The sequence below is a fragment of the Pocillopora verrucosa genome, chromosome 11 (assembly GCF_036669915.1).
Source record: "Pocillopora verrucosa isolate sample1 chromosome 11, ASM3666991v2, whole genome shotgun sequence".
NCBI lineage: Eukaryota > Metazoa > Cnidaria > Anthozoa > Scleractinia > Pocilloporidae > Pocillopora > Pocillopora verrucosa.
In genome coordinates, this window is record NC_089322.1 from 17,715,240 (window position 1) to 17,741,594 (window position 26,355).

Genomic DNA, 26,355 nt, shown 5'->3' on the forward strand with positions numbered 1-26,355 from the left:
GGTGCAAGTACCATATACACTATGTTAAGCTACTTGCTAACCTTGCTTGATCAAGCTGTACTGTAGAAAAATTAGCCCTCAATCATTTTTGTATGGACCTTGCTGCCCTTTGGCTGTAATTCTACAATATTGGGCCAGTACTGCCCTCACACTTCATTAATAAGAAATTATAGTTGGGATCATCCAAGACTGATATCTTAAAATTTTGGTAATTCTTCCACAATTTATTACCTCAGGTTATGCACCAGATATGGAATCTGCGTACAGTTTGGGTTTTTTTTTTGTATCAACTGTCTTCTTAGTCTGATGTTTTTATCAATTTGAAGGAATGTGGTCTGAAGCTAAACTCTAATTTCACATGAGTAGTGTCTTCTCCCTTTTCCAGCTGAGTGAAAACTACAAAATTAAATTACATGGATAAATGTTGATGCAACCTTATTGCTATGCAAATGGTTATACTGTATGGTCATTCATTAGGGCTAAGTAGCATTTCAGTAAAAAATATACTTGTATTTGAAGCTTGGATTTATTGTTTCTTTATAAAACAGTAGTTTTCCAATAAAACAAAATGCACATGCCTTTGGCAAATAAGTTCTAAATAAAGATTGCTCAAAGGACTTTGTCATTAGCCTTTATCTGTAATGATTCTCTCCTTAATCCTCCCTTCCCCCCTCCCCACCCCAGTGGAGGCAAATTTATATCTGGGTGGAGAAGGGTATATAATTCGTGTCAAGGTATCATATAGGCATCCACATATCCCACAATATTCACGCTTATTTGGCAATAAAGTGCACCCTATAAATAATACTCTCTGTAAGTTCTTATCCCTTTAACTCCCAAAAGTGATTAACATGCAACTTTTCCCTAAAATATCTGTATATTTTTCAGCAAACATGTTATGAGAATGTTCAAACTTATTAGGTAGAATTTGTTGCCTTGATCTTACACAAAATTCTCACAACTAATTTACAAGGAAATGTGTAGCAGCTAGAGGGGAGAATTAACCATCAGATCTCACAAGTTAAAGGGTTAAAAACTATTTTTCAGTCATAAATACTGTTGTACACCCACAGACACCCCTGCATTTCTCATGAAGATCTTTGTATATACCTATGGATAACTCGTACCCATATATCCACAAAGAATAACTACTTACAGAAAACCTCTTTACTTTATTTGCAAAATAATTGACATTGAAGGCATCAGTACATACACATTAACACAACTGCCAAAATCTGTTTCAGCCAGAAACTTGTTTATTTTCTTCAGTCATTAATAATCATGATGTTATCCCACTCATTGATCTGTATGGCCTTGTACAAATATATAAAACATGTTTCTCTATTATTTTGTTCACGGGATGCTCAAGTTGAGATAAATCTCCAATGATTATTGTTAGGGCCACTGCTTTGCCAAGCAGCTGGGCTAAAAAAGATTGAATAGCTGGCAATACAGAAAACAATACTGAATACACCAACTGGCAACGGGTTCCATGCTGTCATACATATGTTTTTTTTCTGTGTTTTCTCATGATGTGTTTCCTTTCAATTTCAGTAGTTTTACGTGAGCGAGCACATGATAACACAAGTTGCTGGACTCTCATCCCCAGTTTCCACGGTTTACGCAAGGAACGCAAAAAATGGTGCGATTTGTGAGTAAATCGCACCAATTAGAGCCAATCAGATTACAGGGAACACCAGTGATTTATTTATTTATTCGTTTATTTATACACGGTAAAAAATTCATCAGGTACAATAAATTCTAATACAATGATACATCCTATAACCTAAAAATCCTAATCCTAACGTTATATTAACTTACAATATGCTATTTAAACAAAAAACCTGATTTCCATGAATGCTTAAAATTTTTTATAGAGAAGGCGTTTAAATTGATTTAATGAACCAGACTCTCTAATGCTACAGGACAAGCTGTTCCAAAGGGTCGCGCCGTTGTATCTAAAACTATTTTTCACGTAATTAGTTCTTGGAAAGGGGACAACAAGTTTGCTTTCCGAGTCCCTCAGAGAATAGTTTGATTAATTTCGCTTTATAAATTTAGACGTGAGATATTCGGGAACCAGCCCGTTTTAAGACTTGAAAACCATTAAAGCGTTCTGAATTTGACGTTGAGATTTCAAGTCTTTCCAGCTGAGTTTGTGAAACAAAGAATCGACATCTACGTTATAGTTTGATGAAGTTATTACTAGGTTTTGTAGTTTTTGTAGCTTGTTAGATAATGTTTTGGCACAATTACCCCAGACTAGGCTGCAGTAATCAAAGTGAGATTGAACTAGTGAGTTGTATATATTGGGTAGGGTGGATTGCGGCACAAATGGCTTGACTCGCTTAATGGCTCGAATTGTAGAAGCGATCTTTTAACACTGTTTATCAGTGTGGGAATGCCACGTTAAATTTTCATGGATATATATTCCAAGTGATTTAACAGTAGAAACTTGTTCAATCGGAATATTATCAATGGAGAGTTCAGTGTATCAGGCAGAGTACTTTAAAATCTATACTTGGAGCCGATCAACATAAATTCAGTTTTTGTAGCGTTCAAGGTAAGTCTGTTAGACACAAGCCATTTGCTAAGCTTTTCAAGGTCGTGAGATAGACTAGGCTGAATCAAATGCAAATCAGAACCAGCATGAGTAATGTGGGTGTCATCAGCTTACATTCTAGGTATACTGAACGAAAGACAGTTAGGCAAATCGTTGATATAAATTAGAAATAAAAGAGGGCCAAGGATCGTTCCCTGTGGCACACCACATTTAAGAGTGGTGAAGTAAGAGAGACAACCGTTAACTGAGCACCGTTGTGTACGATTTGTCAAATACGATTTAAACCAATTACGGAGTTTTCCTTTGAATTCCACACCGATTCATTTTAGTTAGTAATATCTCATGATCAACAGTGTCAAATGCCTTTTTTAAGTCGAGAACACCACGGCATTGACGTAGCCACGATCGATAGTAAACGCCCAACTGTCAGTGGCTTCTAGAAGTGAAGTAACAGTTGAATGTAGAGACCACAAACCAGATTGTTATTTAAAGATGATTTCTTCACTATTTAAGAAGTTGTATAACTGATCGTAAACAATCCTCTCGAACACTTTGGCGACTACGGAAATGACTGAGATAGGTCGATAGTTATTTAAGTCAAATGACTCGCCTTGTTTAAACAACGGAGTCACTCTAGCACATCTCCAGTCGTCAGGAAATCAGGAATTTTTTATATAGATCGCATAACGGGCCTGAAACAATATCAGCACACCGAGATATTATCTAGTCTTGTAGCTTTAGGTTTTGACAATCTATTTAGATGGGTAAAGATATCACTGGTAGTAATTGGACGAAAACAAAATTTGTTGTAATTTTCAGTAATTGACGTTGAAATTATAAGGAAACCCCGAGCAAGGTTGGAAATTTGATTTTCAGTAATGTTGGCAGAAAGCATGAGTCTTGTCATTTCATTCAGCTTGTTGATCATGGCAGCGAAAGAAACCTCTGTTGAGAAGTAAGTAATTTTTTTCCTAATTTTTGTTTCAAAAGCGTAACATTTAAAGTTCACGGTGAATATACTATGGCGGAAATGTTGATTTGCAGACGTTTCTGTGTCTACATGTCCAGCAGCCGAAGAGGTTTTTGAAAATACTCCGTGTCCGGCAGTGAATTTCTACAGAAACACTCCTCAAATGTTCTTTCAAATATGTAAAGAGTATAAGATGTTTCATTTTAAATGTCAAGCGATTTTAAAACTTAATTAGGATTTTAAGTGGAGGAATTTTCAAAGCTTCTGCATACCGTAAACTCGCAAGCTTTTCGACACTAACAAATCATTTCTGACCTAGTCTATTAAGACCGTGCCGGTAGTCAGAAATATTCTCCAAATTCTCTGAAAATACCTAATACAAACCTAATGAATGTGCTCGATGGTTTTTTTAGAAATGCCGAACGATTCCAAATTTACGATGCTTTTTTAGTGGACAAATTTTCCCGAGCTTGTGCAAATCATAAAATCGTATGTGTAATCACAAGCTCAGAAAATTGGTCCACTAAAAACTTAAATAATTTCTGAAATTGCTTGACATTTCTAAACAAACATCTGTTATTCTTAGAATTTTGAAAGATCTTTCCAGGGGTAGTTTGTGAAAAAATTTAATTGCCAGACACGGAGTATTTTAGAAACCTGATCGGCTGCTGGACGAAGAGACACTCAAATGAATCGAAACAAAATAGATCAAAATTCCAATATTTATATAGTGGATTAACGGACTCATAAAAATCGTAAAGAATCAAAAACTCTTCATCATCTTGGGAATCATCGGCATAAGCCACTACTAGCGCGTTTCTGACATCTTCAAAAGACATCTTCGAAGGGCAAGTTAACCACCGTTTTCAGTCTGTCGGCGAAATCTTAAAGGACAACAAACGTTAAACTTTCGCACCTTAAACATTTCTTCATCTTTTCTTTTTATTCTTACAGTCATCTACATCCAGTATTGAGAAATAGACATGAAATTACGCCATGGCAATTTTAGGCGATGGCGTAGCGAATCACTTCGAATTTCAAATTTACCGCTACAAATGAAGACAGTTTCGATCGGAGGAAGGTAATACAAACCTCAACAAATTCTTCCATTGTGATGAAAACGTAGAAATTTACCGAGAAATGCGCCTCGGGTCAGTGCCTTGCATTGGCTGCAGCGTAAGCTGTTTTGGAGTTCTGTGTGCCACGACGGTTGATTGACAAATGATCCAAAGGTACCTAAGGCACCTCTCCTTTTATAGCGCGCCTTCGTGTTTAAACGGTAATCGAACCAGTCTACCGAAGACAGATCCAACCGTCGTAGCCAACCGTAGTCAGCCTGACCGTTGCACTTATCTGTAGCGTTGCAGTTGTGTCTTCCGTTGTAGTTATGTCCTCACACCTAATAACCAATAGAATGCGGTTTTATTTCTTCCAATCAAAGTGCGTTGTGAACGTGTCTTCTGCGTGTCACTTCCCAACTAGGGGAGGGATGCAATGCAAAATTGTGAGACTATCGTTAAGTTTTCCGCGCTCGAAGTTTGAGAATTTCATGGGCTATTCTTGTTTCATGGGCTTATCCTTGATGCCTTTTGGGACACTTCGGATTGTTGAAAGATTAATATTCTTGTTGCGTTTTTAAGCGCGAAGTATCAGTGAAAATTTCTTCGATACGTTGGAAAGGTTAGGAAGACAAGAATTTGACATTGCCTCGTAGCTTCCCTTATTGGTTTGGAGTGCGCTGGTGATCGAAGTTGTGCTTTTTTGTCGGAACTACTAAAGGAAGGTAAGGTTTCGGTTGCATTTTATGCTAGTATTTTGTTAAATTCAAATATTACAACCATTCTTCAAAGACCACGTTCAAGTTTTGGGCTTAATACTGTAGATTTCATGTGACAGCATGGCGAAGCGTGCGAGTAACTACTAACTTGGATTCATTGAATCCTTCAGTGTCGAGGGCTGATTTTTTTATTTTGCGTGGGACATGTAAAACTAGATGTTACATAATTGAAAAACAGGGCAGATCTCGGTGTTTCAATGCCCAAAAATGTGTGATTTTCTCCATCTCATTGTGCCTACAATGATGGCTATTATGGATACAGTGGAAGACATGTATTCATTGTAAATGTATGGGACTACGCAAAAATTCAACCTCTGGTATGGTTGATGTCAAATATCACATATCCTGGGAGTTTAACTCACAAACTGCTAACTCGTATGATGAAGATCTGGTCTCTTTCATAAAGGATAGGGTGCTGTCTCCCAATGCTCTCCAACAAGTAACAGTTGGGTTACAATATATTAAATCATTCTCTTTGCTCACCCAGAAGGGACAGAATTGCAGCAAAATTACTCTACACTTAATAATTAGTGCTTTGCTATTTAAATCAGTGGCTGACATATGCCACTTTCTTTATTTTGATCAATTTAGAGTAAAGTCCCCTGTACCAAATTATAAGGAATATGATAATAATATGTATGTTATATGTTACCACATTATCCATACTTTTTCAACTATGTGTCACAAACATTAAAATGAAATAAACACTAATTCATGCAGAAATGAATACTTAATTCAATACAGACTATTGCCTGCTATTAGCAATTATTGCTCCTACATGTGTTAGCAAGAACTTGGTATTGTTGGCATTCATTGTGAGCATTTGGCGACCTGTATATTAGTGGAGAAACTCTCTGCAACTATCTTTGCTAAGAAAATACCAATCCTTTCACCCTTACTAAATATCATTCATACAGGCATGGATGAGAACCAGCAGCAAAGCAAAGAAAACAAAAGTGCTGATGAGGTGGTAAGCTGTATTCTAAACATTTTCTTGGTGAATTATGCACTAGTTATAAAAAGGTATATGTTGTGCTTAATTTTTGTCCTTGGTATAAACATCATTTTCCTTTGGTTTTGTTAATGATATGAATGAAAAATGCATTTTGTGTAAAGAAAGATAAAATTTAGCTCCTAGCCTAAGTTATGATGAGATGATGTGTCACTATCAATTTGGCCTCTATTAAAAGTAAAAGAATTAAACTAAGGATAAAACTAAACCACAGCATACCTATACTAAACCACAGCATACCTATACTAAACCCTCAGCCTATTTGTATCAATATTACTATTTTTTCTGGTGTTCACCCAATAGATTCAATCCACTCACAGACAAATATGGCACCTGTGCATTTTACTATTACTCTGAGGCTAAGGCACTCGTAGAAAGCAATATTTCACAAAACAACAACATTATGTATGCAAGGTTTAAATTTTTCAGACCTTTACTGCTTGTTTTTATGAGTGGTTTCAGTATTTTCTTGTACAAAGAGTTCTGGTTGAATGTACCAGTCACCATGTTTTTTGGTATGGTGGTTTACAGTAATTGTTGTATGAAGTAACCTTCACCAATATTAATTTTGTGAACTTGTCACTGACAAAGAGCTAGTTCATGATTAGACATTGATCGTTTCATTAATTGCCATGCTCTACATTTATCATTGAAGTACTGATTAACTCCTTTGCCATCAGTAATTGCATTAAAGATACTGTGTTAGAAATCACAGCACTGTACCCCAAAATCTAATGTCGTCCTCAGCACAATCTCATTTTTTGAGCAAGGCAAAAGTAAAAATCAAACAAGACCACACAGACATCATCAGAGAGACAACATTGCTATGTATAATGTTTATATAGTTAGTTACATAAAAGGTACTCTATTCATTAATTCAGTGTCAATACTCACCCTTGTAGCAGCTATAATTTTTAGCCAACTTGGGAAATAGTGGCCTAAAATGGACCCTTTTGGACATCTGAACTTTTAAATTTCCAGGGGAAGGTTCCCCAGACTTTGCCATCCAAGTGGGAATAAATGGCTGTCACACTGTCATTTTGGTCCCTCCCAGCTGCTCAAACGTTGTCCCTCCTTTACACAATCTTACCAAAGCCCCCATATGTGTAGTAATAAAAACATTGAAGTGAAGTGTGCTATCTCAGCAAGAGGTGATAATCATGCACACTTTTAAGTGAGTCATCATAGCAGATGTTTGGTGAGGTATTGCATTCTGTGCTCAAAATCTAGTTCATGTAGACCTGGGAAAAAAGAATGGGGTGTAGCAGCCATTCATGTCGTTTAATTGCTCTAAGCTCTAATTCGATACTACTGTTCATTTGGCTATCTTGCCAATACTGTTTCGTTATGTGGGTTTTCTTGAAGACACTTCCCATTGAGAAGAAGCATTATATGTGTTTACAAATTAGAAGTAAAGAAAAGTGAAAAAAAATAGGAGAGTGACAGGATGGTATCAAAGACAGTGGTACAATTTTTTTTTGCAGGGGGGTCATTTTTTTATTTTTGAATCAGAGTTTTAGCCTAAGTATGTCTAAGTTTCTACACTTGTTGTTTAGTCTTGTGACTTCTTGCTTTAAGAAGTGAGGTAAAATTGTTTGAATTTGTTTTTTTCATTACAGCCACTTGAGTCTGTAAATGGAAAGAAAACACTGAAAAATGACGGTAAGGAATACATTGCTTGCACTATAAAGTATTGAAAGTAATTTGCAACTCTCCATATTTGTTATTTGTAATTGACATGCTTTGCACAGGTGTTGTGGGGTTAGTGGAGAAGTTAACTGTATTTCAAAAATTAAATCACTTTAAATTGCAGTGAAAGCTATTACTTTTATAGTTATAAAAGTATCAAAGGTAACTTCTCTGAGAACCTTCTCCAGTGTCTGTGATATAGAAGTGTCCACCAAATATAGGTTCATTTATTAAGAAATGTGGGAAGAATAGTATGCAACTGAAAATACAAGTAAGGACTGGAAAAGAATATTTATTCCTTGCTAGTAATCTCAGAACAGCTGTGTGGAGCTGGAAATTAACAGTGCTGGAATACAACAGTAAATCCTGCTGATAAACTGAGAACAGCTGTGTGGGGCTGGAAATTAACAGTGCTGGAATACAATAGTTAACTCCTGCTGAGAAACTGAGAACAGCTGAGAGGGGCTGGAAAATAACAGTGCTGGAATACAACAGTTATCCACTACTGAAATTCAGAAACAGGAAACTTTTAAATACTTTTGTGCAACAATATACTGAGCATGCAGTAATATCTTCCATTGCCTCAATTCCAGTTACTTGTAGAAAGGTCATCTCTGAACCATTAAATAGGATCTGTTTTACCCGTTATGGAAGAAAAAATCTTAACCCTTTAACCCCTAAAAGTGACCAGCTTCTAATTTCTCCTTACAATATTTCCCCTGAATCAAACATTGAGTTCATGAGAATAAAGGAAATGACCAACAATTTATAAATCTCTTGATTTTTATAAAAACTCTCTTTGTCAGGGCTTCAGGAAATGTATAGAGAACAGTATGGAGAATATGCATACTGATGTTAGGGTGTAAAGGGTTAATCAATAAATGTATGTTAAAGGTAGCAATCTTCAATAACTATTACTTATTCACAAATACTATATTTTATTTAGCAGATTGTAGCTTCAATGGATGCCAGAAATATTTTTATGAAAAACTGGCAGATACATTTTTGTATTGTACTCCAGGATATACATCTTTCCCAAAAGATGGTATTTCTTCAGAGAAGAATGAAAACTTAAATGCTTTCTTTAATCAGTATAAAAGACGATTTTTTGAACGACGTAGCCTGAAAAGACCAGTCTACACACTAAAACTTGACCAAGAAGGTAAGATTGTCCGTGACAAAAATGGCATCCTTGTTGTTTTGGTCAACAGTTATGTTCAAGGAGAGCTTAAGACTACAAAGCAACTTCTCTACAGAGAGGCTATAGATGGTGTATTAAGCAGTTTACACGACATTAAAGGTGTCCTTGGAGAGGATACTTGCCTCCCTGGAGGGGTGAATGCCTTGAGTAGGCTATTCAATCAAAAATATGTATTTAAGGGTATTTTCAACCTTATTAGGGCCTTCTTGGCTCGATGCTCAACATGTCAGGTCAACAACCCCTTGCCAATGCGAGTGCTTCCCCCTCCTGTCCCCATTAGATCTTTTCGCCCCCATTCCAGACAATAGTGTGACCTTATTGACATGGCCCCAAAGAAGCACCGTAGTTTTATGCAGAATAATTGTTGGAGCTACCGTTACATTCTAACAGTCAAGTGCTGTTTCTCGAAGTTTTGTCGGCTGTTCCCGTTAAAAACGAAGTCTGCAGAAGAAGTGTATGCCGTTCTGAAGGCCTTGTTCATCAAGGAAGGGTCACCTACTGTAATTCAGTCAGATAATGGTGGTGAATTCATTGGAGAGGTAGTGCAAAAACTTTGCAAAGAATTTGAAGTTTGCATGGTTCATGGTAGGCCACACAAACCCACAGTCTCAAGGCCAGATAGAAAATCTCAACAAGCAAGTCAAAAGGTTACTTGCAAGGTTTTTACAACAGTTGCCTAGAGATCTTCAGGCCAATGTCTGGCCTTTACTACTCTCTACTATTGCAGACCTTTTGAATTGCAAGTGGCACAGCACAATTAATGATGTGCCTTTTCGAATATATAAGAACCGTGAGCCTTCCTGCTTGGTGGACAACATCATCCCAGATGATAGTATGTGGACAGAAAGTATTGAAGATGGTTGCCTTGAGGATTATGAATTTTCATCAGAAGATTTCATTGAACTTGAGAGACATGAGGAAAGCACTTCCATGGATAAATCTAAATTAGAAGAGATAACAGAGGCCATCCTGCAAATTTCTTCTGAGACCATATTATTGTCCTCATTGGGTGTTTCAGCTAAGCAGCTGTCAGCAGCTGTTGAGAAGATAGTGCAAGGAAATTCACATTCTCCACCTTCTCACAGTCACAACAACATCCCACTTCAATCAGTGGATTCAGAGGCAGAATTCCAGGTAGAGAGCATCACGAAATACCTCTTCAACTTGAGTGAAGAATACAAATCTAAGATGGTGGATGTCCTTGAAGCAACAGAACACACCATTCAAAAGAATCACAAACGGGCTCTTAAGAGGGCTAAAGAGCGGGAATTTAAGGTGGGAGACAAAGTTCTCTTCCAAAATCCACGTTCAGAAGGATTGCATTTTTCAAAGCCAGATCCCTTTCAGCCCTTGAATGTTCTGGGGGTCATCAAAGAGGTGCGTCCTGGAGGAATGTTCAAGGTGGAGATAGAATGTGGAGAGCAATTGGTAGTTAAATCCATTTTTGGTGGCCAGATGGTTTTGTTCAAGGAAAAGCAGTGTGAACTTCCCCTTTGTGAAACACCCCCCAAGTTATCTTTGCTGAATATGCACAATTTCATTTCAGAGTTTGGCCTAACTGTGCATAAGGAGATGTATAATCGAAGTCTAAGGTTGAGGAAAGTGGCTCACCATAGAAGTATTGATGATTTATTGAAGAGTTATTGTCAGGTTCTGGATTATGGACTCCTTGCCATGGTATCGTCGTTTTCTGACAGAGAGGAAGAAGAAGCTGTGTTTCACCAGAAGTTTGTAACTGGCCTTCAAACTTTACAGGCTTCGGGTTTTCAGTACTTTCTCTATGGTACAATCTTTTGGGAGAGAGACAGAAAGCAAAACCTGGGAAAGTCAATTCTAAGTCATCTCACCAGTTACGAGGAACACTCTGACTGCTTGTCATGCGTTGGAGAGCAAAAAGAAACTCCATGCTTTCATCCCTGCTGCCAGAATCTTGTGCTTCAGATGGCTGTTAACTGTGGGCTCTTCTGTGTAACAATAGATGGTTGCATTCTACCATCTGATGATAGTATAATGAAAACATCTCAGACAGCTCCAAAGGGAACCCCTCTGTAAAGTAGCCATACAACTGAGGCTAGTACTTCATGCCATGATAAAGACAGTATCAAAAGACCTAGCACCCAAGTCGGTGTTGATAAGCCAGTGTTCAATAAGGATGATCTGCTTGACCATACAAATGATGTAAATGTTGATGTTGGATCCAACAGATGCAGTACACCCCAAGGAAGTCTGAAAACCCATGAAGTCACCCTTGGTGAGCCATCCACATCATTGCTGTTCATGCCAGGAAGCAATCAAGGAATGCCATGGAAGCCAGCTGAGTTGAAGGAAAAGTGTCAGCAACATCTAGAGAACATTGATCCTTATTGCAGTGAACTGGCCAAGTTTGTAATGCCCTTGAAGGGCTTTCTTGCAGCCATAAATCCTTCTCAAGATAATGCCACAGAAAGAAGTAACTTGAGGTACTTTTTAAAGATTATTGACAAGCATGCAAATAAAGATGTACAGAGCCAAGTGCGCCTAAGTAGCAACAATGGCAGTCAGGAGTGTATGCAAGTTCAAGGGTACAGCTCATTCTGTGGACTTTGTGCAATGAACAATGCAATAGGTTGTTCCAGGAAAGGACCTACTATGTTCAATTTGTTTGACCTAGATTTGGCAGCAGACATCATTTGGTTAAAACAGGTTTGTGAAGTTGGCTGTGGATTTTCTGTACCTTTAGAGCCTATGCGGGGTCTTGATGGTGACTACAGTATTTTAGCAATGGAGGAGGCAGCAATTAGGAAGAACTGTACATTTCAAAGACTAGATTTACCCTTGAGGGCACTTGTGGATGGTGCTGCAATTAATTCCCTTGATCCCAGCAGTCTCCAGGAATTTTATTCCCTTCTTCTGGGATTGTTCCAGGCAGATGAGAGACCATCACTCATTGTGAGGACAAAGGAATATCACTTTGTTACTCTGCTCTTTAAAGCAGATGCAATTGTACTTCTTGATAGTCGCAGGACATCTGCTCTTCCACTGTCCCTTAAAGATGGCCTAGGTTACATTCAGAGAGAAGCATATCAGAACCCAGATTTTGCTGCTGTAAACCTTCAAGGGCCTGGAACTTATGGCAATCCTGTGAGAGTGAATGACTTGCCAGAAGTTAAGCTGCACACAAATTTTCATTGCACACTGGATGAGGTGTGGGATTTAAGCAGTACTATAAGTGATGATACCATCATTGCCACACTCCATGGACAAGTCAAAGCAAAAGATGTTTGTACCCTCAAGCCAGGTAACCAAATAAATGATGTCGTGATCAACTACATTGGTCCATTCTTAATGAGTCAGAAAAAGGATGTGTATGTGGCAAGCACCTTTTGGCTAAATCACTGCAGCCAAGAGCTGGGTCTTAAGGAAATGCTTAGGTGTGATTTTCACAAGTATGAAAAGTTTGTATTTCCTGTTCATTGCCCTGGTCACTGGTGGTGTGTCTTAATAGACAGGCCAATGAAGTTGTATGGGGAATTTGACTCCCTTTGTAAAGATCGAAGGAGTGATTATGTTTTTCAGGTCTTGTGCAGGGAATTCAAAACTGCAAATATTGATATTTCTTCATTTCGAAGGTTAAGTCAGGAGGAAAGAGAAAAGTTGCCTTCTCAAGGACAGAATGTTTTTGACTGTGGTGTCTTTGTGTTGGGTTTTATCAGTGCATTTGTCAACAACTTGGAAATGAATTTCAGCTTAAGGGATATGCCATTCCTGCGGAATTCATTTGCGAAAATTATCATGAATGGGCAACCAGTATGTGACATTAAAAATTGTCCCAGTACCCAAGAAAGTTGTCATCCAGCTTGTGAAGAAGGTGGCCATGGAAGTGTCCTTGGGCTAGTTGGTTGCTCTACCATTGAATCTATGAGATGTAGGGGTCAATATGGAAGTGTCCTTGGGCTAGTTGGTTGCTCTACCATTGAATCTATGAGATGTAGGGGTCAAGAGAATATTTGCAGTGACAAAGAATCTGGAGTAAGTGGTACAGGACTTATACATTGTGCTGGTGAAAACAGCAGTGCAAGAATAGGTGAAGATGGAATTAAAAAATGCAGAACAGGAGTGAGTCCATTTAGTCCTGACAAAACCATGGAAGAGGTTTCTGTTGGTTTTGGTGTTGCTTTTCCTGGTAAGTATGAATTAGGGGATTTTGAGAAGGATTATGAAGATATGGAAGATGATCCATTTGTTGTCCCCCCTCCTCTTCTGCCATTAGACATTCAACTACGGGACAAAGACACAGAGTTGTCAAATGAAAACAATATTCAAGGTAATTAATATGTTGACCATTTTCACTCTTTGTCTCTTTGTTTTTGTGATATGAATTTTTTCCTATATTGTTCCATAATTATTCATCTCTATAAACCTTGTTTTTTTGTTATTTGCTAGAGAAAGCATTGTTGTGCCTTTTTACAGCCAGTGAACCAGATGATGAAGATTTGGTCTTGTATGAGCTCCTCAAGCCTCCTTATGATGCTTCTCACGAGGTATGCAGAATTTGTGAGTGATCTGTGGTTTTCTTCTGCTTGGGTTTTCTCTTACATTATTATTATTATTATTATTATTATTATTATTATTATTATTATTATCATCATCATCGTCATTATCATTATTATTATTTTTACTGCTGTTGTTGTTGTTGTTGTTGTTGTTGTTGTTGTATACTATGCAGAGATGTTCTTGTAACATGCCCAGTAGTTTAGGGGAATATCTTTATTATTATTACTATTATTATAATCATTTTATATTATGCAGAGATGTTCTTGTTAACATGTCAAGTAGTTTAGGGGAATATCATTATTGTTCTTATTATTAAATTATTATTATTATTATTTTAGAACTATTACTTTTGTGTTTTGTTTCCCTTTGATGACTAGTTTTGGATGTTTTTTATTGCCTTGTGTCTGCAATGAATTTTAAGTTAAATTATTATAAATACATCTAATGATTAATAGTCCTTTAATTGCTAAATTTGTTTGTTGGGTTAACATAACGATGCGGTTGTTTTCATTGTCCCTTGAGTTAATTTATAGCATATCATCATTAACATACTGATACTTGGTAAGTGGTACTTACCCGATGAAATTAAGCCAAATGTGCATTTTAATACGAATTTGGTGAAGACAGTCTTTCAAAAGCCAAGTGTCATCAGATTTTCTTTCCTAATGGAGACTGATTTTCTTCACAGCTTCCAACCCTACAGATGCTCTATTCTAAAGAAGAAAGGAAGGTATTCCAAGGCCTTAACCCCATCACTGAGCAATATCTTTTTAAACTAAGGAAGGAGAAAGGGATAAATGTTCCAAGAGGGTGTTACCATGCAGTGATGACAACAGAAGAAATGGTAGATTTTGATTACTGGAGGCAGGTAAGGAAGGGGAAGTCGAGACAAAGATTTTTCCATTACAGGTGGGATAGAGCCTTCGAAGTTTGGACCAAGGAGACCACAGAAGAGTTGATAGATGTGGCAAGTATCTTAGAGCGAGTTGATAGTGATGGATGGGTCTTATTGAACATCACAAAACAGTATCACTATGAAATGTGGAGAGACTGGAAATGGAGGCAACTTGAGGAGAAAGACCTTTTGTAATTTTAAATAAAATCAATAAGGCAAGCTATTTGGCACAGTGTAATACTAATAATTAACCCTTGAACTCCCATGTGTGACCAAGTCAGAATTTCTCTTTACACTATCAATACAATATCAAGCAGACAAGTGATGAGAATAAAGAAAATTATTGATAAGGGGATTATTAGTTGATCCAATACCAAATTCTCAAAACTAACATCACAAGAACTATATGGCAGACAGTAAGGAGAAATACTAATGAGATCTTGGGAGTTTAAGGGTTAAACACTTAATGGGTCATGTGTTCATTCTAACAGTTTCAATTGGGTTTTGAAGCATGCTTAATTCAAGTCATATCCAAAATTCCCTTGCTCCACATTGTGAATTGTACTTAGACATGGCCAGAGAACATCAACAGAGAATGTGACCTCTTAAGCATGTTCGCATCAGACCTATGAATTTGTCCACAAAACTTCCTTTGGAATTGTTGAGTTCCAGAGTTTCACATCTAGTGCATTTCCAGAGCAGTAGAATTTAAAAAAATTGACACAAACATTTAAATTGCAAAGAATTTATTTAAAACCTTTATGTTTACAGCAACCCACATAAAAAGAAATCTTACCAACAATTATGAATGAATTAGGGAATAAAATAGCCTTGACTCCTCAATCTGGTGTCAACTGCTTTATTTTATTCAAAAGTATATAAGGGTAAATTGGAGAGTTACTTACTGTGATCTGTGAAATAATATTGAATAATTAGAGCCAAACAGTTGCAAGTAAGTATGAAGGTAGAATGGATTTATGGTATATTAGTGCACTATGGTCCACTTTAAATTTCACAAATTCCAAAAAGCTATTTCACCTGAAGTTATTTGCTTGAATTATTTGTAGTGAAGATGTTTATTTCCATAGAAGTGTTGCATGTTCAAGTACAACTGGAGCAGTTTTTTTTTTTAACTATCCATTTGTGTTCGTTAAATGAGCAATTTCAGCTTGAATTTTTAGTTAGATTAATTATGGATTGCACATGTTGTGTGCACAAGTGTTTATTTGTTGCAAACACTTACAGTGTATCCTATTTATCAAGAGAATTTTGTCAACAAAGGACATCATAGCAGGAAAAAGGTAACCAAAATTTGTATGAAACATTAAAAAAGGAACAACTAGCGTTATTTTACTTAACCCATGAAACAGTATGTAAACAAACCTGTATGACACCAGCGGCATGTTTGATTGTTGGATCACCCCCATGTTGTGTGTGGAAAACATGACATAAGCCAAAAATTTTTGTAACGCATAGTAGTCTATGATCAATTTCATTGGTTGGATAAAATCACTCTATGTTCATCTACAATATCTTGTCGAGAAATAAATTATGACAGAGCTTTGCCTTAGCATGAGCATGAATTATATTGCTCAATTGTCTTCTTTAGTGAGGCATGTAATTGATGAGGAGAAAGTAATACCTGTTTATATTGTCATCTGTTAAAAATTTGATTAAATCTGAATTACTTAGGGTTGGTTTTCTTTATTTCCTCATATAGGCATCTCACTTTTTGGGCAGATGTCTCTCTGGAATGAAATTTATTTTTTTCCATTTTCATCTTAATTGGAAAGGCCAAAAAATACAACAACAAAAACCACACCAAGTCTAATATTAAGGCGACAAAGTCTCTGTGAACCAGTTTAATTGCAGTATTACTCAGAGTGCTTTTCAATTGATTACTGTGAAACCAAAACCAAAGTAACTGCAATGGCCAGTCAGAAAAAGGGAAATATCACATGGAACCAATCAGGACTCAAAGTAAATACATGCAAATGACCTGAAGTGCAGAAAATGCGAGGAACAAAGTTATGATTGATTTTGGGTTTGCATCTGATTGGTTGAGAGGGTGGCGCAAGATTTCTGGGCCAATCACAGAGCATACTTAGGCAAAACCATCACAATCTTGGATTACTTTTGACACTCAATTGAAAATTGCTCAATCCAAAGCAGTTCCTTGCTTTTCTTTTGAGGCATATATTATGTCTCTCAAAGGGGACAGTGGGTTTAATTCACATTTGAAATCCAAATTCAAAGAATTTTTAGCACACTTAAACAAACGTGGGTGACACTGCCATAGGTTCAATTTTTCTAGGTTCAAAAAATTTTTAAAGTAGTCTTTTGAGTTTCGTTCAAGGTTGCAATTAAAAATAGAGAGAACCTTCAAATTCTCACACACTGGTAGAACTTCCAGTGCAGAATCAACATTTTCTTGATTGAGGGTATGTACATTTCCTCCAATTTCCAGAACCCTAAGGGCCTATTTACACGGTACGACTTTGTCGCATGCGACAAGCTTACGACAGGCTTACGACACGAATTGTTTCGTGTAAATCAAACCTACAACTCGCTTACGACTCTTAAGTCATGTCGTAGGCCTGTCGTAAGCTTGTCGCATGCGACAAAGTCGTGCCGTGTAAATAGGCCTTAAGAACATAGGGAAAAATGTATGAATAAATTATTAACTTGCATTGAGATTATTGTCAAGTGATTACAACCCCCTGAAAGTAAATAGAGAAGATCTACGTTTTCTCGTGTTTGAGTCGTTCGTTTCGCTAAGGGCCTATTTACACGGTACGACTTTGTCGCATGCGACAAGCTTACGACAGGCTTACGACACGAATTGTTTCGTGTAAATCAAACCTACAACTCGCTTACGACTCTTAAGTCATGTCGTAGGCCTGTCGTAAGCTTGTCGCATGCGACAAAGTCGTGCCGTGTAAATAGGCCTTAAGACAGAGAATCATTTAAGGAGTCAGAGTTATACCATTCCATATGATTTTAGGGACGAAGGTGATAGCACGCTCACAACACGCTTCCAATCGAAAACAAAAGAAACTGGCTATAACGCTTGCTGAGCATGCTAAAACACACTTTGCTCATGCTTTTATTTCTTATAACACTCTACAAAAAATAAAGCTTGCGCCGTTGAACAATGAAGCGCGAGCAGGCAAACACGAAAAGCGTGTTAACCTTCGAATACAAAAGCTAGCGTAATAGCGGGCACAGCATAGTAGCGTGTAACCCGGTGTGCAGCACGCATGTTAACTGAACCTAACGCTTAGTCATTACACAGTCAATGTACTCTCATTCTTACGGTAAAAACCGAACCTCCCATCGGTGTTTATATCATAAAAAACAAAGTTGAAACATTTGGCCGCGAACGAGTTGCAAGGATTCAAGGCAGACACTTCAATTACTTTTTTTTTTTTATGTGGAGTGGTTACTTTTGATGATATTTGTAGTATGTTGAAGCACAAAATGTAACTCAGTGCCAGACGAATTGCGCCGATCGCGTAAACAACCAAACATGTGCAAGATATTCATAAAGCGCCATAACATATAGCCGGTAAAGGCCGAAACGTTTGTGTAAACGTTTGTGTAAAAGTTTATTCCATCGGATGACCAGAGCGATTTTTAGGGGATGATAAACAAAATCAACTGTAAGGAACAATTTTGTTTTCAACAACTCTTTGTTTCTGGGAGCACTACGACTCTCAAGCGATTGTTTTCTCTTAATCACGCGCTCAGTCACGTGCCTGAAACTCGATTCAATCAATGCAGTAAACAATTGGCGAAACGGGAACTTATATAAGATGACGTGATGGTGTATAACTTTTGAAGGCGTTAAAATTCATTTGTCGTACCATTATTTACCGTATTTTCTTACTTTTCGCGCGTATTTTTAGCCTTGACGCTTTGTTTGTCATCTAAAATTTCAACCCCTATCCAATCGGGATGATAGAAGCAAATAAGTTCAATTGTATATCTCAGATTCTCCAGACATTGCCGGTTTGATGCCAAGACATTTAAAATGGCAGCCATGTGGCAAGTACCTTGCAGCGATAACTCTTCGACTTTGGGTTGTCGAGCGAGGAGCTTTGCCACTTGTACAGATGTAACATTGTTACAGTCACTGATGTCCAAATATTTCAAATCGTAACATGAAAGTGATTCCAACACCTAAAAAAAAGACAGACAACGCAATCAAAAGGCAGGGCCAAGATAGTTTATAAATTCGAGATTCGAATTATCACAAGATGGTGTCACCTTGTGACCAGACGTTAATAAGGGGAGGAGGGAGGGGAAGATGTGATGTTCTATGCTATATTTCATGGCGAATAAGGTGGCCTGATCGAGAGACAAAAGAAACAAAAATAAACAAGATATAATAGAAGTAATCAAAGATTATGAGAGAGCGTTAGATGCCCAAATTCAAATTACTTTTCAATTCATTTATATTCATGCCTGAAATTGACAAATTTTAACGTCTGCTTTACTGCATTTGTGGCGTTCGCGTTGTTGATATCCGCGCTTTTGCTGTTATAAATAAGGATATTTAAGTCTAGCGTGAATTAATTTCCCGTGGAATTTCCTTGTTTATTGCTAGCAAGTAGAGCGATTTTTATATGTGCAACTGTTTCGACTGTGGTCTCGGGTCTGTTGCGTGACAGCTTCAATGTCCGTAAAATTTATATAACTTATATAATAACAGATAAGCTAACATGGTTTGATGCTACTCTGGTTTAGAGATTTAATGAGTGTAACCGAAGAAGTTACAATTCATAGACCTAACGTTTCGACACTCCTGTCTAGTTTGAATAGCCACAACGTTAAAGTTGCTCAAAAACCTTTTCAGACTTTGGGGCATATTTTCGCCAAACCCAAGGATCCTGACGATGGCGGTTTGCTTCCTGACGGCTATTTACACCTCGTCAGAAAAAAAGGCCGCTAATTAGTGATCATATAAAACGACCTCTTGTTGCATCGTTTAGATCACCTTTGATGAAGGCACTAGACAGGAGTGTCGAAACGTTGGGTCTATGGATTCTAACGTCTTCGGTTACATTCATTACATCTGTAAACCAGAGTAGCATCAAACCATGTCTGATTGTCCACCTGAACTTTAATATATTTTAACAGATAAGCTATTTACATTAAACTTCCATGATGCAAAACATTTTCCTTTTTACCGATAATATTCACAGTGTGGCAAAAACTTTTTTCGGTAGAATTATATATTTTTCTATGGGCAGTGTTCCAAGCTTGTTATATCTTAGTAACAAGATATATTAGAAGTAATCAAAGATTATTGGAAAGCGTTCAGACCACAGGCAACCGCAAACGAACGCAATAATAGGCTAAGCTCCAAAACTCCCGTTTGGTACTAACCTCATCGTTAACAGCTTGATTAAGGACAGAAAGTCTCACCATTTCCAGACTGCATCTCTGGTGCAAAAATTCCTGGAGTAGTTTGGAGGATGTCAGTCGCTCGCAATAACCAAGGTTAATACCGATCAGTCCCATCGGAATGAATTCGCAGAGTTCTTCTCCACTTATATTCGTACAATAAATGTCCAGGCTTATCAGTCGGACCATATCCTTCAACGGTGCAAAGTTACTTACTTTGACACAGAATCTAAGGCTGAAAAATTTCACGTGGGTGATGTTAGACCATATGCCTTTGTTAGGAATGTAGGTCATCCTCCTCTCGAAACATCGGAAGTCAAGAAGCGTAAATGGCCTTTTAGTAGAAACCAAATCTTAATGATTCTAATGTCCATACAAAGGACACACTCAAAATCCTTGGGGTGGTCCTAGATAGCAAATTAACATTTAAAGCGCACATAAAGCAACAGCTGAATAAGGGATGCGCAAAGGCTTCGGCTTTGCGGAGAATACGTAAGTTTATTTCAAAGGACGTGTTAGTTCGTTTATATAAGGCCTATGTCCTCCCTCATCTGGAGTACTGCAGTCCCCTTTTACTGGGAGTAGGTAACGCGGAGACTACAAAAATAGAGACAACTAATTACTTTATATTAAGAACTATATTAGGCTTCTCGAAGTCTGTGTCATACGACTTCCTCCTCAAGTTGGCCGACATTAAGTCTTTGGAGAATCGTAGGCAATTCCAATCGTTGGTTATGTTATATAAGTGCTTGTATGATAAGGGGGCTCCTTATATAAGTGATTTTTTTCATTTTAGAAATGTACCGTATAGTTTACGCGGGCTCAGTACAAGGCTAGATTTACCTCCTTTTAATCTTGAGTTTTTACATCGGTCTTTTTCATTTTTAGCTAGTAAACTTTGGAATGCGCTACCCCCTAGACTCAGAGAATCTCAAGATATTGCTTCATTTAAGCGTTCTCTTAAAGCCCACATGGCTTAATGGTAGTGATTGTAAATATCGTTATTGTTGTTAATATTGTAACTTCTAATTGATAGCTCTTGTCCATGATTCTCGATCCTGTTTTTAGCTTTTTAATAGATTTACTTACTATTTGTATTCTTACAGAAATTATGCTTTATTTCTAATTGTACATACACGTACACGTTTTAACGAGAACTTCTGTACTCCTAGGTGTCACGTGTTTAAATAAAGGATTGATTGAATTGAACAACTGCTGTTCTGCTCGCCTGTTTTTTTTTTTCAGGTAAGAAACATTTTCTATTTAACTTCTATGATCACGCAACGGTGATCGTACCCCATTATACGAAACCTAAAGGTTTTGTAGCTGGAAATCTCTCCCATGGAGAACTTTGTAACAGCCTGGAATACGATACATCGTATTATTACTTTTTATGACAAAACGACTATTGCGAAAACAATTTAGTTCTAGAGGTTATTACTTTTATTCTTAAAATAAGGAAAATAATATTGTAGCTGACTAGTTAAATCGCGAACTTTTCAAAACTCATCCTTTGTTGAATACGGTAAAGAGTTTGATCGACGAAAGCACGGCAATCTAAGTTTCAGTTTATTACATTGTCCGCTAGCCGCTGTTGTCATTAGCCGTTTGAATTTCCACGAGTATAAGCGTTGTTCGGGTATCCTCGCTGATGATATTTCAGATGATTTGCAGGATCCTTGAAAGAAATGAATCAGTGGTAAACAGTCATTCATTTAATGGGCTACAATCTCTGACAAAAGTCTTTGAAACACTTCGAACCCTTCCGGCTTCCTGCCCCTTGCAATGTTGCCTAACACAATGTAAGTGAGACTCCATGTTAGTTTACCGCACTAACACCGCAAGGTACGAGGGGAAGGTTAGTCCTATCTTGAGAACTGTGTTCCAACACTTTTTCACAGATTGTGGATTCTCTATCTCCGGATGCTTAAGGGCCTATTTACACGGTACGTCAGAGTTTCTCGCATGCGACAAGCTTACGACAGGCCAACTACAGACTTGTGTCGTGTGAATCAAACCAAAAACTCGCGATCGCTTACGACTTTCACATGTGACACAAAAAATGTCGTAGGCTTTGAAAACATTTTCTAAAACGCTGCGACAATCGTAACCGAATTCGACAGAAATTACTTAATATATTGTCACAAATTTCTAGGGGGAGGAGAGGAAGGCGAAGTTTTCTTGCGTCAAAATGTCGACAATACACAATCGAGCACAACTTTTTAAAATAGCCGTCATGAGGACCATTTTAAGACGAATGCCAGACAAAATGGCATTTGAAATTGTAAGCGATTTTTGCAGGGAGTAAATAAAATGTCGTGCGCGTGTAATTGGTCCTAGCCTGTCTTAAGGTTACTTCTCACCTTCAGAGACTGAAAAGATCGATTTTCCTTTTACTAGACTAAACTGAATTCAAACTTTCAACCTAACGTTTCCTTTAACAAAAATTCCGAAATCTTTAAAAGCACCCGAGTTATTAAGAAAAACGCATTTTCAAAAAAAAAGTTGATAAATCAGGAAGCTGTCATAATCTTGGAACCTGGGGAAATTTTCGCGGCAACCGCTCATGTTGAGGTTCGATTTTAATGTTATTTCCATATTTTGTTTACAGCGCGCATTTGACAAAATTCACTCATGGAAAGCTCTTTGTTTATGGAAATATATTTGATTTCGTGAAAGCGACTGGTAATGGCGGAGCTCCACGCTGGCGTCCAGATTTCGATCTAAGAAGTCGCCGTCAAACTAAAATTGGTAAAATTTCCGCACAGCCCCATACTATTGTAAAGTAAATCTGTTTTCCCAATGGCAATCTATTGTTTTTGTTATTGTCTTCTCTATCCAAAAACTGAATGCATAATGTGCGGAAATTTTACCCCAAAATTTGCCATAAATGATGTTAAAACGAGGTTTCCTTTTCGTTACGCAAGTACCAGCCTTGTTACAAAGACATTAACAATTGCCTCGAATCGCAATTTTGAAAGCTGTATGTCGATTCGTTGTCTTGCTCCTCAGCACATTTTGCGGTTTTTCCATTTTTGCCGCGGGTTTTTTCTTTGCCCTTCGCAACTTTGCACATTAATGTGTCGTCCTCCTCAACGCTTCACTCAGCGATCGAGATAAGCAAAAAAAGAAACGTGCCTGCAATGGGTTACTTTTCTTGGTTAATCTTGATCATCGTCATTGACGCCAGGAGGTTCCGTTGTCCTATTGGTTTGCGGTTTCAGGAGGCAAGCGGATAATCACCTGGCGTGACGCGGTTGTTCGCGAACCTTTATGAACTAAAATCTCGCATTTGATTTTGGGAGGAGTACAACCACTTTGAGCGAATTTATGGGGTGTACAGATTTGACCGATTTTCGTCAAATTTCGCCAAAACATCCTAGGAATAATGTCAAACAAAAGTGTCATGGGAAGGTTTGATATTTGAAATATTTATCCCGTGGCTTCCATTTACGCAACACGACTTGCACATTTTTAGTTATTCCAACTTTAGATGCCAATATCTAGACAACCAATTAGAATATCAAAAAAGGCTATTACACTTTTGTTGACTGACGCCTTGTGAATAGGACTGTGCAGCCAATTAGTTCGTGCTGCAGCATCCCATACGCGATAAATTTAAAAATAGAAGACCCTTCGGTCGTTTCACGCCTTATCGGATCCTGACACTTCCTTAAAAGAAAAGTTGCTTGAAGTCTATTTTTATCGCAAACTGCATTTATGAAGCTTTCTTCTGATATATCGTTTGCTAGGATTGTAGTGAAACTGGTGCGCGAACGAATTTTTTCCCGAAGGACACCCGCGAAGGGAAGTAACCTTAAGCTTGTCGCATGCGATTAAGTCGTACCGTATATATCGGCCCTAAACACAAAAATTATACATGACTTTTATATATCGAAGTGAATACTCTGATATATCCTCTTATGTTTTTCTTTATATGCCTGGGAGCCGAGCAAACTGATAACTACCCATATTCTCTCGTTCTCTTTAAAATAGAATTGTTGATCAATTTTTGCTGAGTTGGCTACCATGGCCCGAGATGGAGGATCACGTGGTGAGATAAACTAATTTTCTTCTCTGCTGTCCTGAGAAGGTTTCCTATACTTTCAGAATAGAACAGAATTCTGGCTACCCTAACAACTCAACAGGAAATCTTCACTTTTAAATTAAATGTTCTAAGGGAGTCCTTGAAATTGCTTGGAGGTTTATCGCCTATCATGAATTAAAAGCAGTGAACAAGGCTGTTATGAATTACACACAAATCCAGATGAGGGTTTCTGGTGTAGTGAAGTACTGGTGCATTTCATCCCTGAGAAGCAATCAAACTACTGTTTTGTCACTTTTAACATTACTTAAAAATTAATAATCGATGACTTATATGTCATGCATATCAAAGAATATTGGCACGGAAAGAGGTACTCTCTTTAATGGTTCATGTGCATATTCCAGGGTGAGCTTTATTGTATCTCTAGTGTGAACATTGGTGGTGATATTTTTGACAAAGGCCATCATTGAACGGTCATGTTTACGGGTTTTGAAGGAAAGATTAAACCACAGAGGCCCAGGGCTAAACAGCTTCGTAAAATGTTGTTGTATATTGATATTACTGAGTGATACATTTCTTATGTTTGAAGAGCATGTCATTAACATGGACTGGCTTGAAAGGGAAATAGTTATGGAAGAGGAACTGGAAAGAGGAAGAGAAGAAAAAAGAAAAGGTGAAGAGCAAACGGAAAGAGAGGAACAAATAAAGAGAGAAGAACAAAGAAAGAGAGAAGAACGAAGAAAAAGAGAAGAACGAAGAAAAAGAGAAAGGGAATGGAAAGCGCAACAGGAGAGGGTAAAAAGGTTAGGAAGAAAAAGAGAGAGACGTCAAGAGATGAGAGGCGCGGAGTTAGAGAGAGGAAGAGTGGGCGTAACGGCAAAAGAAAGGACCCGGGATGATATTAACAGAGGAAGAGATAAGAGAAGAGGTAAGTGTAAAACCAAGCATTAAGCAAGTGTTGACTGACTGTAAAAGGTCCCATTTCAGTGGCATGTCTAACAAGTCGCTTGGGGCTTCTTTCCAAGTGACCCTTAAATGATAAGATTACACACAGCACACGATTGTAGTGAATGTGTAGATGAAGTGTTGTGTTTAATCATATCTATCGCGCTCAAATATCTAGAGGAAACACTTTGGTTGAAGGAGACAAATCTTACAGTTTTAATTTGATAGCTATGGCAACATCAAAATCTTGTGAAAGATAGGAGGAGAAAGCATTGTAGGAACGGTCAAAATTCTGATACAGGTATTTCATGAAGACGAATAATAAATTTATACACGACTGTTGGTGTGTCTGGTGCCAAAAGATTCCCTTTTGTCTAACCCTGACCCAAAAGGTTTTATCGTTTGAGTCTAAGGTGAGGCCAGATGATGCTCACCTGAGGCAGGACTTTTAATTGGGACTCTGTGTTTTTTCCGGCTCTACTCAGAGAGGTTAAAGTTAGAGGACATTTTTCTGGAAAACTTCCCTTCCCTCTTATTTGGACTGCAACAACATTGTGCTTGTCTATAATTTTCTCGTTTATATTTTTATTCCAGTTCGGTGTCACAAGTGTCGAGGGTTTGGCCACGTACGTGCCGAATGCCCAACGAGACGCGGCCCGGTTGTGCCCCACCTAGATCAAGATCAAGGAAAAGAAGTGATAGTGAATAATTATCATTTTCACGCCTCTCTTGACAATGTAAGATTTCACTATTAAGTTTAGTCAGTTATCTTACTTTGCCAATAGGTTTATTTTATACTTTAATACTAATAATCAATTAATCAATATCAGTATTGTAAATTTAATGTATATTGTTTCTTTTTTTATTTTTACGTGATCGAAAGACATTAAATATTTGGAAGAGAAACTTAAAACTTGTCCTTTGCTTACATAGATTTTTCTTTTGTTACGCCCTACTAAGTGACTCTTGATGTCATGTCAAGTTCTCCATTGGTTCCACAAGTAAACAGACACCATGCACTCAACCCTTTAATTATTCTGTTACGGTGAATAGTACCCGTGGGCCTCTACGTAGATGTTCACTTTGCTTATAACGCAAAGATAAATCAATAGTTTGCCGTCAATGTATGCACATGCATCTGTGTATACAGAGACTTCTGGGGAAATTTCTCATTGCCTGAAAACATTTTTAACGCTAAACTGACTTAAATTCCAAGGGTGTGAGGAATATGCAGACCTTTTCAACAATCAGAACAT

General features: G+C 37.7%; 1 protein-coding gene across 3 annotated transcripts; it reads left to right on the forward strand.

The window, feature by feature from the left end:
* Positions 1 to 4,919: 4,919 nt before the first annotated feature.
* LOC131783876 (uncharacterized) lies at positions 4,920 to 25,826 on the forward strand. Of its 3 annotated transcripts, XM_066174476.1 has the most exons (10): positions 4,920 to 5,316; positions 6,288 to 6,340; positions 8,002 to 8,044; positions 8,378 to 13,575; positions 13,695 to 13,792; positions 14,494 to 14,673; positions 21,282 to 21,354; positions 24,106 to 24,163; positions 24,744 to 25,082; positions 25,694 to 25,826. In XM_066174476.1, the coding sequence occupies exons 4-7, from the start codon at positions 11,550 to 11,552 to the stop codon at positions 21,294 to 21,296; spliced, it is 2,319 nt and encodes a 772-aa protein (XP_066030573.1). In that variant the 5' UTR covers positions 4,920 to 5,316; positions 6,288 to 6,340; positions 8,002 to 8,044; positions 8,378 to 11,549; the 3' UTR covers positions 21,297 to 21,354; positions 24,106 to 24,163; positions 24,744 to 25,082; positions 25,694 to 25,826. The 3 variants fall into 3 exon arrangements, with proteins under 3 accessions (XP_066030573.1, XP_066030570.1, XP_066030572.1); XM_066174473.1 differs by lacking the exons at positions 21,282 to 21,354; positions 24,106 to 24,163; positions 24,744 to 25,082; positions 25,694 to 25,826 and having other exon boundaries at positions 14,494 to 16,341; XM_066174475.1 differs by lacking the exons at positions 21,282 to 21,354; positions 24,106 to 24,163; positions 24,744 to 25,082; positions 25,694 to 25,826 and having other exon boundaries at positions 13,722 to 13,792; positions 14,494 to 16,341.
* Positions 25,827 to 26,355: the final 529 nt, after the last annotated feature.